Source organism: Falco naumanni, chromosome 2 (genome assembly GCF_017639655.2).
Source record: "Falco naumanni isolate bFalNau1 chromosome 2, bFalNau1.pat, whole genome shotgun sequence".
NCBI lineage: Eukaryota > Metazoa > Chordata > Aves > Falconiformes > Falconidae > Falco > Falco naumanni.
Window position 1 is genome coordinate 63,646,263 of NC_054055.1, and position 13,878 is coordinate 63,660,140.

At 37.5% G+C, this 13,878-nt stretch overlaps 1 protein-coding gene across 2 annotated transcripts in view; it reads left to right on the forward strand.

Annotated features, from left to right (window-relative positions):
* The window catches only part of MYO16 (myosin XVI), a 405,668-nt gene that overhangs the window by 377,082 nt on the left and 14,708 nt on the right, over positions 1-13,878 (forward strand). For both annotated transcript variants that reach the window (XM_040584517.1, XM_040584516.1), the window contains 2 exons: positions 2,374-2,532; positions 7,850-7,941. In XM_040584517.1, coding sequence (XP_040440451.1) covers positions 2,374-2,532; positions 7,850-7,941 — 251 coding nt within the window. The remainder of the gene's footprint in view (positions 1-2,373; positions 2,533-7,849; positions 7,942-13,878) is intronic.

The window sequence follows — 13,878 nt, forward strand, 5'->3', positions numbered from 1 at the left end:
GTACCTGTGAAACAAAGGCTTCTGCAAACAGGAATGCAAGAAAAAGTCTTTCCACTTGCACATTCTCAAATGAATTGCAGATGTCAGGCAAATCAATAAATCTTTCGGATATCAAGAAAGATAAGGATCCCAGCCACTTCCCCCGAGACTCTTTATGTAAAAGGTGGCACAATAATTATGTAGGTGGATTATGATCTATAGGCAACTGCACTGACTATTAACATCTAAAAGTGACATTTCCTTTTCAGACAAATTTAATATGAGCTGCAAAGATGCATTTTGCAGTCAACTTGCTTGTACAAAAGCTAAATCAGGCATGCTCTCATAATTGTACTGTATGCATTTTTCAGCTCAGACTCTGATTCTACTGCCTTTCCCAAGTCAGATACTGTGCGTAGAGCTGGCCTAATTTTTTCAATGCGTAGCACTTTTGCCTAAATATGCAGTTTATGAAACAGTGCCACTAAAACACTCCAGTCAGATCGGGCAAAAATGATCAGGGAATGAGGGCAAGGGATGAAGCAAAAGAACCATTGGAATGTTTTATTCTGACAGCTTGGAAACAAACTTCTTGACTTTTCAAGAAAGCTTTTTTTGTTAGAAGAGGAAATGTTAAGAAAGATTCAGAGTTAGATAACTAAAAGCTAAGCAAAAATAACAAAGACCTTTTCAATGAAACAAAACATTTCAAGTTAAACAGAATGGATATATAGTTTTCATTTAATGAATTCACTTTTTAAACGTTGGTACTTTATAAACCAGGTGGGTTTTCTTCAGTTCAGGCATAAAAATGAAAAATCAGCGGTGCAGTCAACATCAGGTTTGAAAATCTGCAGGTGAGGTATCTGTTACCTGGTGAGAAAATGTTTTTTCTTTCCCCTTGAAAAATGTTCATGTGCTCAAGACTCGTAAGAATGTATTCTATCTTTGGGAGAGCTGAGGATGTCATTGGCAGTATGCATGAACGCTGTAATGTTGGGTTTAATAGCTAGTCTTTTGACCTCCATTGGTTGTTACTGTCATTATGACAAAGCTTAGACAGACACAACCAAAAACAAGGATTACCTCTTTGAGAGCTGTCATAGACGAAAAATTTCCATTTTAGAGTGCTAAATAGGACCTCTGCACCCAGGTCAGCCATAATATGTCAGCCTCGCAGCTAAGGCCAGCTCTCAGAGCAGGTGGAAGCAGTTAGGAAATCTGAAATGGATCCAAACAGAGAACTGAATTCAGCTTTGTCTTCTGTGAAACAAACCCGACTACAGCAAGCAAAGAGTATGCATATATTTTCACTGCAAAATTAAGAGAAACACAGAAAAGAGAGAAAAATCCATTTAAAATGTCCATAGCCTTGCCAGTGCAGCATTTCATGCAGCTTCAACAGCCCTGCCACACAGGGGTGGAGTGGGGATAGCTTGGCACGCCAGAACTGCAATGTGGGTCTCTCCTACCATCCCCATGCATTCACAGTCTTGACTCTGGGATACAAACCTGGCTTCAGCCCCTGAACTCCAGTGGGGAGCACCACTCGGGCACAGCTGATGGCTGAGCCCTGTTTCTTGGGGCTGACAAAGCCAGGCAAGCTCAGAGCCAGCTCCAGGCACTTTGATGTGAGCTGAGCTGTTCTGCTTTGCATGGATGTGCTGTCAGTCAGAGAGGAAAGAAAGAGAAGGGTTTTGCCCTTCTCTTTGAAGAAATGCCTGTGCATTGTACATAGCTTGGGAACTCCTACAGGATCAGACCTCCTCTTGATGTCTTGAAGAAATGTAACTAAAACGCTATGACAGAAAAACCTGGAACTTTATAGAAAATTATGATTGATGGATGCAGAGCCCTGAGGCAGGGTAAATAATGCCCACGGGGAGGCTCTGCTGGGAGGAACGCTGCTACATACATACAGTTTCGTATCAAAAGCCATTTTGTTTCTTGTGGTAGGAGACAGAAAAAATAAACCTCTGTTATAGCTGTTGCTAGTACCACCTAATGCAATGGTGAAAGCATTGCAGTGATGGCAGTGGTATATGAACGCATGCAAAATAGAACGTAATCTAAAATAGAGGAAATACAAACATTTGCTGAGCTTTATCATCTGATTTTTGTGTGAAAAGAAACAGTACAAATGGCATTTTATAATGCCTTTCACTTCCTAAACTTTAGATGGCCGCAAGTGGAACATTAACAATGAAAAAAGAAAAACCCTGCAAAAATCACTGGGTTAAACCTTCCACATTTATCACTGGACTCATGAATTTAGTGATTAATTCAATTAATGTGATAAAGTAATTTGGTTTCTCTGTGTTAGTTTATTTCTACTTATATGTGAAATCCACTAGTTAATAGGAAGCTGACAAGCTTTTTCTCTGTTTGCATCAGGTGCTGAAACTAATCTGAATTTAAGGAGCAGGGAAGATCCAAATACATCAGGTACTGGATCAGAAACCCAGGATAAGAATGCAAATAACCATGGAACTCAGTCATCTAATCCACTGTCCAGTTCTGTGACTGCTGAAAATGGGAATTCAGTATCAAATGGTAAGCAATTTTTAATCCCAAAGCTCTTCTAACATGAAATTACCAAAGTGTTTCCTTGAATGAACTTTGTAAGATATAGTCAAGCTGGAATCTTCTGAGATGTGAAATATCTATGTTTCTGGAACTGGCTTAACTTTATATGTGTGAACTATAAACCCCTCTCCAATAAAAGCTGAATGTGAAGAAAATAAAACAGCCTCTGTTGAGGAATTTGTAGTTAGCTCAGCTCCCAGTCTATAAGCAGCCTGAGTCATGGAGGACTGAAATTTGAGATTTTTGATGCTATAATCAACACAAGTGGGACCAAAAATGGGAAATCAGGATCTCCCTTTGCTACAGGTGCCTTACTAGTGAATGACAAATTGTTTATCATTGCAGCAAGATGATCAAAATTGTGCAAGAGTAATGACAGAAAGAATAAATCCTTCAAGTTCCTAAAAGCATAAATCCTAAGGATATAATGGCTGTATTGCATAAAATCACACAATACAAATACACAAGTATGAACAGGCACAAGACAAATAGAAAGTATTTATTTTGCTCAAATACGCAGAAACAGATGTCTAAATACTTGCATGGCACTGGGTAAAGTTATTTTCATCCTGAAAACTTAAGGCTAAATATGGTTTGTGTAAGCAGAACAGTTGTATAGCCTTTACCATTAAGGGTAGAACTAGGCATAATAAGCTTGGTAGTTTGAGAACTATGCTGGAAAAAATCAAAGGGAAAAAATATTAGGTGAAGGGAAATTCATTCACAGATTAATGCTGTGTTGCTTTCAGAAGCTGAGTTTAGTTTCTGGTACTGCTGTTAGTTCAGAATTTCAATAGAAGTTGCTTTTTCATTTTCTATAATGTATTCCTCTTCTTTAGTCGATTTTTAATATTAGGAGTCATATCTTTCTACAGGTCTGTGCTATCAAATGTGACTTTTCTGACACAAATCTTCCACACTCACCAGAGTTTTTAGTCTGAAAGTGCAAGCTTTTGTGCTGTTTCTTGTCCAAACAGAAAGAGTAATCAGAAAGCCTATAATAATCTTTTACGTTACAATGCTGAAAGTTGTGATCCTAAATCACCCAAAACAACAGATCCTCTGGTGGGAGACACTCAGACACGGCAGATAAAAGTTTACAGAAATTAGTTATCGTTAGTACCAAACAGGATACAAAGGAGTGTGTAATCATTAAGTGGAATGTTGAAATATGACAACTGTAATAAGTGACTGAGGTGACCTAGCCTTCGGTTAGTGAAAGGGAGAAATTCCCCAGATATCTGACAGTTCTTTACCCCAGTGGAGTGTGTTGTAGAGGTACTTACTCTCTGTAACCCAAGTGAAAATTAGAGTACATAGAGACAGCCCATGGGGCCAAAGGAGCATTGTGCTGCATTGTGCCTAATGGTCATACAGGCACCTGTTCATCCAGCTTTGTTGGCACACTGCTGTCCCTCAAAGGATGCCTCTCTGGTTATTCCTTTTCATTTATAACTGAGGTCCGCTGCTTGTGTATGGAGATCCATGTGACTGGACTCACTATATAGTTTATGCAGATTGGCATAAGAGTAACTGTAAGAACCTGCCTGTTTCACCAGAAGCCTTATGCATTATTCAGGTAAGGAGATTAGTCTTGTCTAGCTTTAGCTGTCAAGAAGGTAGCCATTCTAAGGAGGTCACCTGTGGGCTACACTCTGCTATATAGCCTCTTGAAACTTACCACCAGGTCTAAGCACATCAGGCAACAAGTCGCAGAATGGGAGAGGTGTCGCAGCAGATAACCTGACAGGAAAGGGGCATGTCACCATGGCACAGGCTACATACCATTCAGCATACAGCCTTACGTCTTGCCTTTCCTGGTGATGCCTCTTTCACACTCCAGCAGCCCATGTGTCAAGTGGAGTTGATCAGTAGATCCAGCCTGTGTGTGAATGCAGAATCATGGAGGCAGGTAGAAGGTTTGGGGGATTATGTGTGGCCACAGCTGTGAAGACGCAGAGACTCTGTGGTGTTGCCGTTGTTTTGCCAATACGGATGTTGGAGTTCAGGAGATGCAGGGTCTCCAGTTTGGGGGTAGCAAAGCCTATGAGACCAGAGGTTGTTTGGAACCACAGGACTGCTTCTAGATGTCCTGTGAACTAGTTTTCAATATTTGAGATGCAAGCTATTTACCTGAAGGATCCCAAGAGGAGGATCTGAGAACAGGGCAGAAGTGGGAAATAGCAAGTATAGGAAGAAGATCAGGGACTGAGTGTGGGATCTTCCTTTGAAGCAATATAGAAAAGGCATTACAGGGAGTAAGTGGGTAAAGGATTGGGTTTCTAGTTTGAATACACATATTGCTTGGGACAAGGCCATATTCTTGATTATGTGAAAAAATTGAATGCATTTCTTTCATTTAACTTCTGCAGTTAGAGATTTTTGATTGAATCGTATTCCCTGGTATCATTTTCACCACCACATATAATTTCAGTAATAATATTAGGAAGCATAACCCTGCCAAAGAATTGCCAAATTAGACTTACTTTTGGTAACTTGAGAATAGTTGCAAGAAAGCCCAGTCCAGATGGTGTAATTTGTGCTCCAGCCTGAACCCCTGATTAACTTATGTTCCTGTAGTACTGCCCCTGACCCATGCTAAACTGATGCTTCCAACCTTGTGCTGAATTAAGCAAGGTCTTATTCAATGCACAGCTGTGGTATCCTAATATTTATTTAGGTGTACGTAAAGGAAAACTCTCAGAATGTAATCAACTACTCCATTTATCTTTCCAAAATGCACCAAGCCTCTGCTTGCCATGTCTGTGACAATGTGCTGTTGCTGTACATGGAAACTTTACTTATTTGATAAGACCTTTATCATAGCTTTTCATAGAAATAAACACAAAATCATTGATAACCTTATTCTTAGCTCAAGGCTGTCAGGGACAGTAGATACTGAAGTGTATGAATATAGTGCAAAAGCAGTATCTTTTCAAAATGTGTTGCTGGCCTAGGAAAGTATTTTCATTCACTTATGATGGTTTAGAATCATGAAAATATTTTACATTATGCCTTTTATTTGAATGAAATAAATAACACCTACTTTTAAAAGGCAATTGGCATTGAAATTTAGATAATTTTTTATTGTTTTGTTTGAGTTGTATCCAAACTGGATCCGTGAAAATAAATTATTACTTCAGGAAATTATTTGGGAAAAAAAAAAAAAAAAAAAAAAAAAAAAAAAAAAAAAAAGATTTGTTTTGTGTGGACAAAACCTGGATTTTCGGAGGGAAATTTATTTCAAATATTTCATTTGACCAAAAAATATGTAATTTTGCTGAGGGAGAATTTTAAGTTCCAGGACAGGGTATTTAATATCGGTAAGAAAGGAATAGTGGCAACTTACCTGTATTTTACAAGCCTAGTAACTGGAGACCTTGAACATCAGACCTTACCCCAGTACATACCTAATATATCATGCACCAGCTTCAAAAAGTGACAGCTCCACCTCGAAAACAGCACATAGTCCAAGTCACTGCGAGAACAGGGTCAGAATCCCTCACTCTCTGCACCAGGCAAGAAAGGACTGAAATGCTGGATTCTGACAAGATTTGACCTTACTCCTGAGCTGCAAGCAGGGGTTCCACCTTCTTCACTGCTTGTGTGTGTCCAAAGGAATTCCACATGATTTGAAGCTGCAGAAGAAAATCCATATTTATGAATACTTTACACAGGCTTTATTCAAAAGAACAAATAACAAAAAAAAAAAAACAGCTGTCCCTAGTTACAAAGCTGTGGAGTTGCACCATTATAAGAGGAATGCTAAAAGCAGGGTAGAGGACAAAAAGGAATAAGGATCATTCCTTCTCTTTAAAATTCATGTTCGATTTCTCTCACAAAATCAGGTTATTTTATGGCATTATTTGTACAATTTACATTTTCATGAGTTAATCATATATCAGTAACTATGTAAGCGTTCATGCTGAATTATCAAAAAAAAATAAAAAGCATTTTTGGTACTGAAAATAGCAAGTTGTAAGACAGGAATATTTCACATTGTTTCTATGCCAGTTTTGTGATTGAACAAGTGAACATGAACACGAAACAGAACTATGTCTAGTGCAGTACATAATCCCATAAGTAGTTTATGATTCATTGCATCTGAATTTTCAATGGTTTCCATTATGATTCTGTGTATTTTGTGCAGAATATACAATGAGTGGGACTCACCTCATATTTCCTTATCTAAGAGTTACATATCTAGGCCCAGAAGCACTTTACCCAGTTTTAGCCACACAAAAGGTAGATGCCTAGACAAATCAAATACTTCAGATTAGATGTTATCAATTTCTAGTTAGCAAATCTCAGGTGATCTAACTGAAAACAATTCAACTTGCATGTCTCTCACCAGGATGAATCCTTTTCTTGTGGTGGATAGCTGTGTTCTGTTGACTAAAGAAGGGGTAGCGATATGCTGTTTGTGGATGCCATAGTAGCATGAAAATTTGGAATATGTGCTGTACAAAGCAATACCAAAATTGCTGGATACCAGACCTACCACAGTGTCTGTGATTCTAGTTTGTGAGGGGCTCAATAACACCTATCATAGACTCATTGTGTTTCTGCTTCTGCCTTTGCTTCCCCTCATCCCACCTTTCAGATCCTCTGTAGTGCTATGTGACTGGTCTTCCCACTCCGGCAGAAGTGATGGGGAAGCGCCGGCAGTGAGCCTCGCTCTAGGATCACTGTGCAGAGGTGTTTCTCTTGACTCCAGAGGGAGACCACCTGCCTCTTTTACACTGGATGACTGGTTTTTACACAGCTAAATTTTGGGCAGCTAATTCCCACATGGAGATTGCACAATAAGTACAAGAATTACAAACAAAACTCTATACTGAGGAGATGAAGTTGTAAGTCCTGGACCTACTATCGACTTCCTGTGTGACCTAGAGACATTAATTTGAGAGCAAACCGCAGGCCTGTTGTCCATTCCCTTTGTATTGCTTCTGTGATGAAAAGGAGCCAGGGGAAGAGGAGCCAGGGATTTCCGCATTGCAGGAGGAATCCCTGGCCAGTACATAGGTAATGTGCTATTTGCAGGCTCTTTCAGTACAATTGCCTCTTCTTTAAACCAGCATGCATACCTATGATGCTATTCATACTTCGTAAACCATAATTGTTCCAGTTTCAGTAAGCATGGAAATAGTAAATATCCAGGCAAATGTGTGATTTTTTTTTTCCCATTCTTGTTTAGTAAAACATGTCAAGGTCTTTTGAACCTCATGCTGAAATCAGTCAATGCGTAAGTGTCAGATTATAAATTAGTGTTGTTCTGCTTTAGGTTTACCAGAGGAAAATGAATGTTCAAGACTGTCAGCCAGCACTACGGCAGGCTCATCGACTCAAAGACATAGGGAAAGCCACACTAGCCAGGTAAATACTTCATTGACAGTCTATGAGAACCAGTAAAAGAGAAAAAAAATCATAGTAGCTGCATGTTGAAAGGTATCTTGATTCAAATTTGTGCATTGCCGTTGAAAAATGCAGGTTTCTTTTACAGGTTTGTGTTGAGCTAAGGACAATAATGAACCTACTTTTTAACTTCTTTTGTTGGGAGGATAATCATCCTGAAAGGTTCTCAGAGTTCACAGTTTATGAAACTTACTGTTGCTGGTTGTGGGGACGCTATTTTCAGGCATGAAATATATTTCTTCACCCTGAAAGGACCAAGACATTATCTCTAACAAGATATTCATTCATACCAGAAAGAGTTGCACAATAATGAAACTCATAGGAATAAATGCATAATTTTATCATCCTTTTGTATATAAAAGCAGTGAAGACTTTAAAAGCAATTTTCACTGGTCTTATACAAATATCAATAAGTAAAAATTAAAATCAAAATATCTATTAATTAAAACAGCAATAGATTCAGATGGAGTATGAATCTTGCACTTTGGTTCTTTTAAATTTCTGTGTAGTTAATGTCACTTTAACACAGAATTAAGTTTGGCATGCATTAAGTGAACAAAAAGGAATAAAATTGGTCATAATATGTTTTCTTCATTCTTTTCCTCAACATTTTATATACAATATGGAACACTTCACTTTTCTAAAAGTGTAGTTCCAAGTAATTTTTTTTATTATTATTTGAGATAACTGTAAGAATTTTACAGTAATGCCAAATATTGTACGAAGAGAAAATATGTTGGAGTTGAGAGGAATCTCCTCAACAGAAACCTCCCATTAACCAGTGGGAGAGTTTCTGGACTGTTTTATCAGAAGGTAAGGAAAGTACTTTATCACATTTAAAAGCTACTTGTTGTCTGCAGGGAGCAGCTGACATGTCATTACAACAAAATACTGGCCTAAACCAAACAAATGAATGTTTGACCATTGACTCCAGCAGGAGTGGGATTCAGCCTTCAACATCCTATTTGGCTTTAACATAGCTTTGAAAAACAATAGGTTTGATCTGAGTAAATATGTAAGCAAACTAGTACAAAAATCTTCATTTTTTTATTTTCTATCCCAATATCCAAAGCACAGGCATAACTACAGTGTCTATTCTGAGTTGAAAAATTGTGCCGAGACAGCACTTGGCACTGCACTAATCTCTTCAGCTCTATAAGTGAGATTGGCCAGAGCTGCCCTGGCACACATAAGCATATTGTCTTGCACACAATAACAAATTTTTGTCATCACCATACCTCTCAGACTCCCAAAATGTACTTTAGCCACATTGTGAAGAAGTACAGGTCTACTTACAGTAAACCTTAGAGTTCTGCTATCTCCAGTATACTGTATATACAGTATATATACACTCTCTCTCTATATATATATATACACATGCAGTATACTACATGAGGATATGTGATTATGAAGATGACCGGAGGCAATGTTTTCAGTTGTCTCCTTATTTTAATGATCAACCAAATACTTACTAGGCATGAGTGGACAAAGAGCCCTCTCTAGTGAATGAAAAATCTGAGTCCCAGACACTGCTCCAGTTATAAAAAACACAGTAAGACACTTTTGCCTTGGAGCACCTTACACCTTTGTTGCTAAAAAGATTGCCTGGGATCAAGGAGGATCACATTTAAATTGCTACAGTGGTGCAATACACAGTTAAATGAACTGGGTATAGGGGAGCCATTATAATCTTATTATCTTTGCAAATGGAAGCTGTATCCTTATGTGAAATTAGTTTGCATCATATAAATGCTTTATTTTAGAAGCAAGTCTTTAACCATTTACAAACTTGTATTTTTTGATTTTTCCAAAACTACTTGCCAAAAGCTGAACATAATTCAATTCAGTACTTTTAAATGTCACTTTTCAGTAAAAAGATACTTTGCCAAAGTGTTTCACAAATCTTTAAAATAGATTCCATGCCATGTACTCAGAATTACATGCAGGGACAATTCCTAAATGCAAGCTCTATAAGAACTGTGACAAGTTTAGAGAAGAAACCTGCAGTTCTGTGATTTTTGATACAATTGCCTTAATGAATAAACATCTTCAAAATGGTGTTGCCAAAAGAAAAAGAAAAAATCTTCCTCCCACAAAAAGAAAAAAGAATCTTAAAAAACTCTGTGCTCACAGGGCTAAGATTTCTTACTGTAAAAACATTCCTCACCATTTCCAAATCATGGCATATATTTGAAAATGATTGGTTTTAATTACAGTTGACATTTCTTAGCTGCTGGTGACTACAACCCTGTTGTAAAAGTCTTTGCCAGGCTTCACTGCAGTAACCTTATCACTTTAAAGTAATACTTGCACAGATGTATGAAATAGGACAGATTGTTTCACAGATCTGTGAAGGTACGAATTGACTAATTGCTTTAGGGAGAGAAACATAGACTGTGTCCTTGGATCTCTTGGTAGATGCTCTGTCATTTCAGCTGTAGAAAACTGGTTCATTAGCTTTCAGGGACTTCTAATATTTATGGGGGTTTTTTTTAGTACCTCCCTGTGAGTTCCTTACTGAAGCGACAGGAGTTAGTTAATTTCATTTTTGTTACAGGATCTCAAGGCTCATATACATCCAACTAAAGTTTAGGCATTGTGGCTTACAGTACCCATCATGTTGTCACATCAGGTGATAATTACCTGCATCACTGCCTAATGCTTCCTGCACACTGCAAACCTACACACTTCAGAGAGCAAATTCTTCAGCTCAATATCTGTCGACATGCATCATAATGATCAATCTTTTAACAAACACTTTTGGAAGCAATTACCAAGATATAAAATATCATGTAGATGTGAACTCAGCAACTTAATTGATCATGCTGAAAACAAACAAAGAAAAGTTGGCTGTTGGCCATAAATGCTACTTTTCTAGGGCAATGGTTACTTAAAGGTCAATTCTTATCAGAATGAAAAAGGACAAAAATAGAAAAAAAATGTTAAAATGCTAACAAAATACTTCTCATTTGAAAGTTATCAATAAAATTTTTCTTTCTTTTGCTAGAAAAAGAAGTGTATTAAAAGTAAAGTTTGATTTTTGTCTCATCAAAAATGAAAGAACTTACATCAAAAGAAACGAAAGCCTTGCATGTTAAAAGATGAACAAAGTATAGTTGTTTTTTTTTAAACTAGTACCTTTTCCTTCATATTGTTCTGTGGCTGTACAGTTGGAAATCTACAATGTCCAAGTGATTATATCTATAGGTTGTAAGTAAGTACCACGTAAAACCATAAATCATCTTCATCCTCAATGAAGGTGAAAATGGAACCATGAATTTGGGGGTCAAACCAGTTATCAGGAAGTTTCGTGCACTTTAATTTGTTCAGATAGTAAATCTTTAAGAAACTATTTGTTAGAGAAGAGCTACGCGCATTTTTTTCACCAATCCAGCACACCACTTTCCATGCATTTTGTCCTTTCCTTGTAAATCAAAGCATTCTAGCCAAGGAACTCTTCAAAAAATAAAATAGAAAATAGTATTGCAAGAAACAATATCCTAATCTACCCTTACAAGAAAACCTACTTTTCTCTTAGCAACTAAGCCCACATATATCAGCTGCAAGGACTGCAATTAACTTAGCTTCTACAGAAAACCTTTTGGTAGCTGTGCCTCTTGCTCCCTGAACAGCATAAAACTTCCTTTTCCAAACTTGATTTAAAATTACTGATTTAAAACGTATTTAGATGCTTATTGTTTCAAATTACTTCAGTGATTTGTTTAAACAGTTCCGACGTTCCAAGTGTGCTTCGATCTGTAGTCTTGAATTCTTATCCCATAATTTCCTTCCAGAGGCAAAGAACCCACCAAAATGGAAGAGACGTTTCTTCTCGTTGTCTGTGCCAAAATCTTGCTTAGGTATAAAATTTTGTTATGACTAAGAGTCATTTCTATTCCATCACACTCCACGAAGTGATTCCAAAGTGCACTGGAGACTTCACAGATGTTGAAATTGATTAGCAGGGTCTAAAACACCAAACCTCCTCTAAAATAAAAAAGCTGTATAAAAAATTACTTCTGTGCTCTTTGGGTTTTACACGAAGCATTTCTCAGTTCTTCAGCCAGTTTGATGGGTTCTCTTCTCCAGACTGTTTATTGCTTCCTCTGTTCTCGATGTCTCCTATGAGTGTGTATGTTTGAAAAATAGAGCATAAAGACTGACAAAACATTTAAGTTCTTTGGAATATCAGAAACAGCAGCAAGATAAAACAGAGTCAACAAAAGCAAGACTGTATCTTTGGCACCTCACACAAAAGCTAAGTGACCCTGTCGTCTTCTTTTTCATAGATCCAGGACTGGGGTTTGTTGGTTGGGGGTTTTGTGGTTTGGTTTTTTGGGGTTTTTTTTTGTAAAAAATATTTTAAAGTTGTTCTTAACATTCACTACCAAGTGGGATGTGGTGTGAGAAAGATACAGTGGAATCAAGAAAAGCAAGCCAGCTGAAAGACTCCTTGTTTCTTATGTGGGCAGCAAGAAGCAACATGGTCTGTCTGTAACAGGATGAGATGGACAACCTGGAGAACTGAACAGATGGGAAATGAGGGACAGATTAAAGATGAGAGTGATAATAATTGGGGGTGGGCAGTAAAACAGGCACCATATAAAAGATGATTCAGAGAAGTAAGGTGGGGGGGGAGGGGAGGAAGAGAAGAGAAGAAGAGAAGAGAAGAGAAGAGAAGAGAAGAGAAGAGAAGAGAAGAGAAGAGAAGAGAAGAGAAGAGAAGAGAAGAGAAGAGAAGAGAAGAGAAGAGAAGAGAAGAGAAGAGAAGAGAAGAGAAGAGAAGAGAAGAGAAGAGAAGAGAAGAGTAAAATGACTGAGAGACAAAGTAAATAATAAAATGGAATAGGGGTTTTAGAACAGAGGAAAGAAGGAAAAGCCAGAGAGAAGAAAAAAGAAAACAGAGAAGTGAGAAAAACAACTAAAAGGAAAGTAAGAAAAACAGGGGGAAAGAACCAAGTACAGAGCAGAGGGTGGTGGAGTATAATGTGAGAGGGACTAAGGAGTAAAAAAGTAGAAAGTCTATGTGATGTTCCAGATATGATATTCATCTTCATGCACATATCAATGTGATATTTTATGGAACAAAAATAAAAACAACTGTAATAATCCACCTACATTTATAGGGTTGCTTTCTATGCAAGTTAGTTTGCAACCATAGTCTCCTGAAGATTCAGCCATCCAAAAAGAAAGGTAGATTTTCATCAAAAGTTGCAGAGCTTCTTTGTGCAGTTTAGCTTTCTAATGGTTGAATGTTGGCTTATTTGTAATCAGATGATGTCACATGCATTCAACACCCTATGGAAATACTCCCAGAAGAAGACACAAATAAGCAGTTTGCCATCCTAGTAGGTTAAGTAATATCAGATGTACAATACACTCTGGCATAAGATTTTGGTTACCCACTTCTGAAACATGTTTTATCTGTCATGTGCTGAAAAAAGTAAGATTAAAAGTGATGGTTATTTTTCTGCATATTGTTATATTAAAAAATCTTCAGTCTTATCTCTTCTATTTTGTTTAAACCCCATAGTGCAGGCTGGGAGATTGCATTAATATAGGAGCCAACATCTGACAATGAAAAAAGGGAAATGTCTTTCCATATTTGTGAAGAATGTATTTATTGTTTCATTATAGTTTAAGCCATAGCTCTTATTTCATGAAATCTCATTGCTTTCAGCAGTCTCTTCCCTCAGAAAGAGCTGCATATTCATTATAGTTTCAAGGGCCGCCTTTGTTCCTACTTGATTTAATATTTGTTGCCAATCACTTCTTTTCTTGACTGTTCAGAAGTTTAAAAAATGTATAGTCAAGAATGCAGTGTGTTGCTATCCCTCACCCATTGTCACAGTTCTAAACACTGGGCTCTAACATTAGTCATTAATGTCTGTTGTGCTT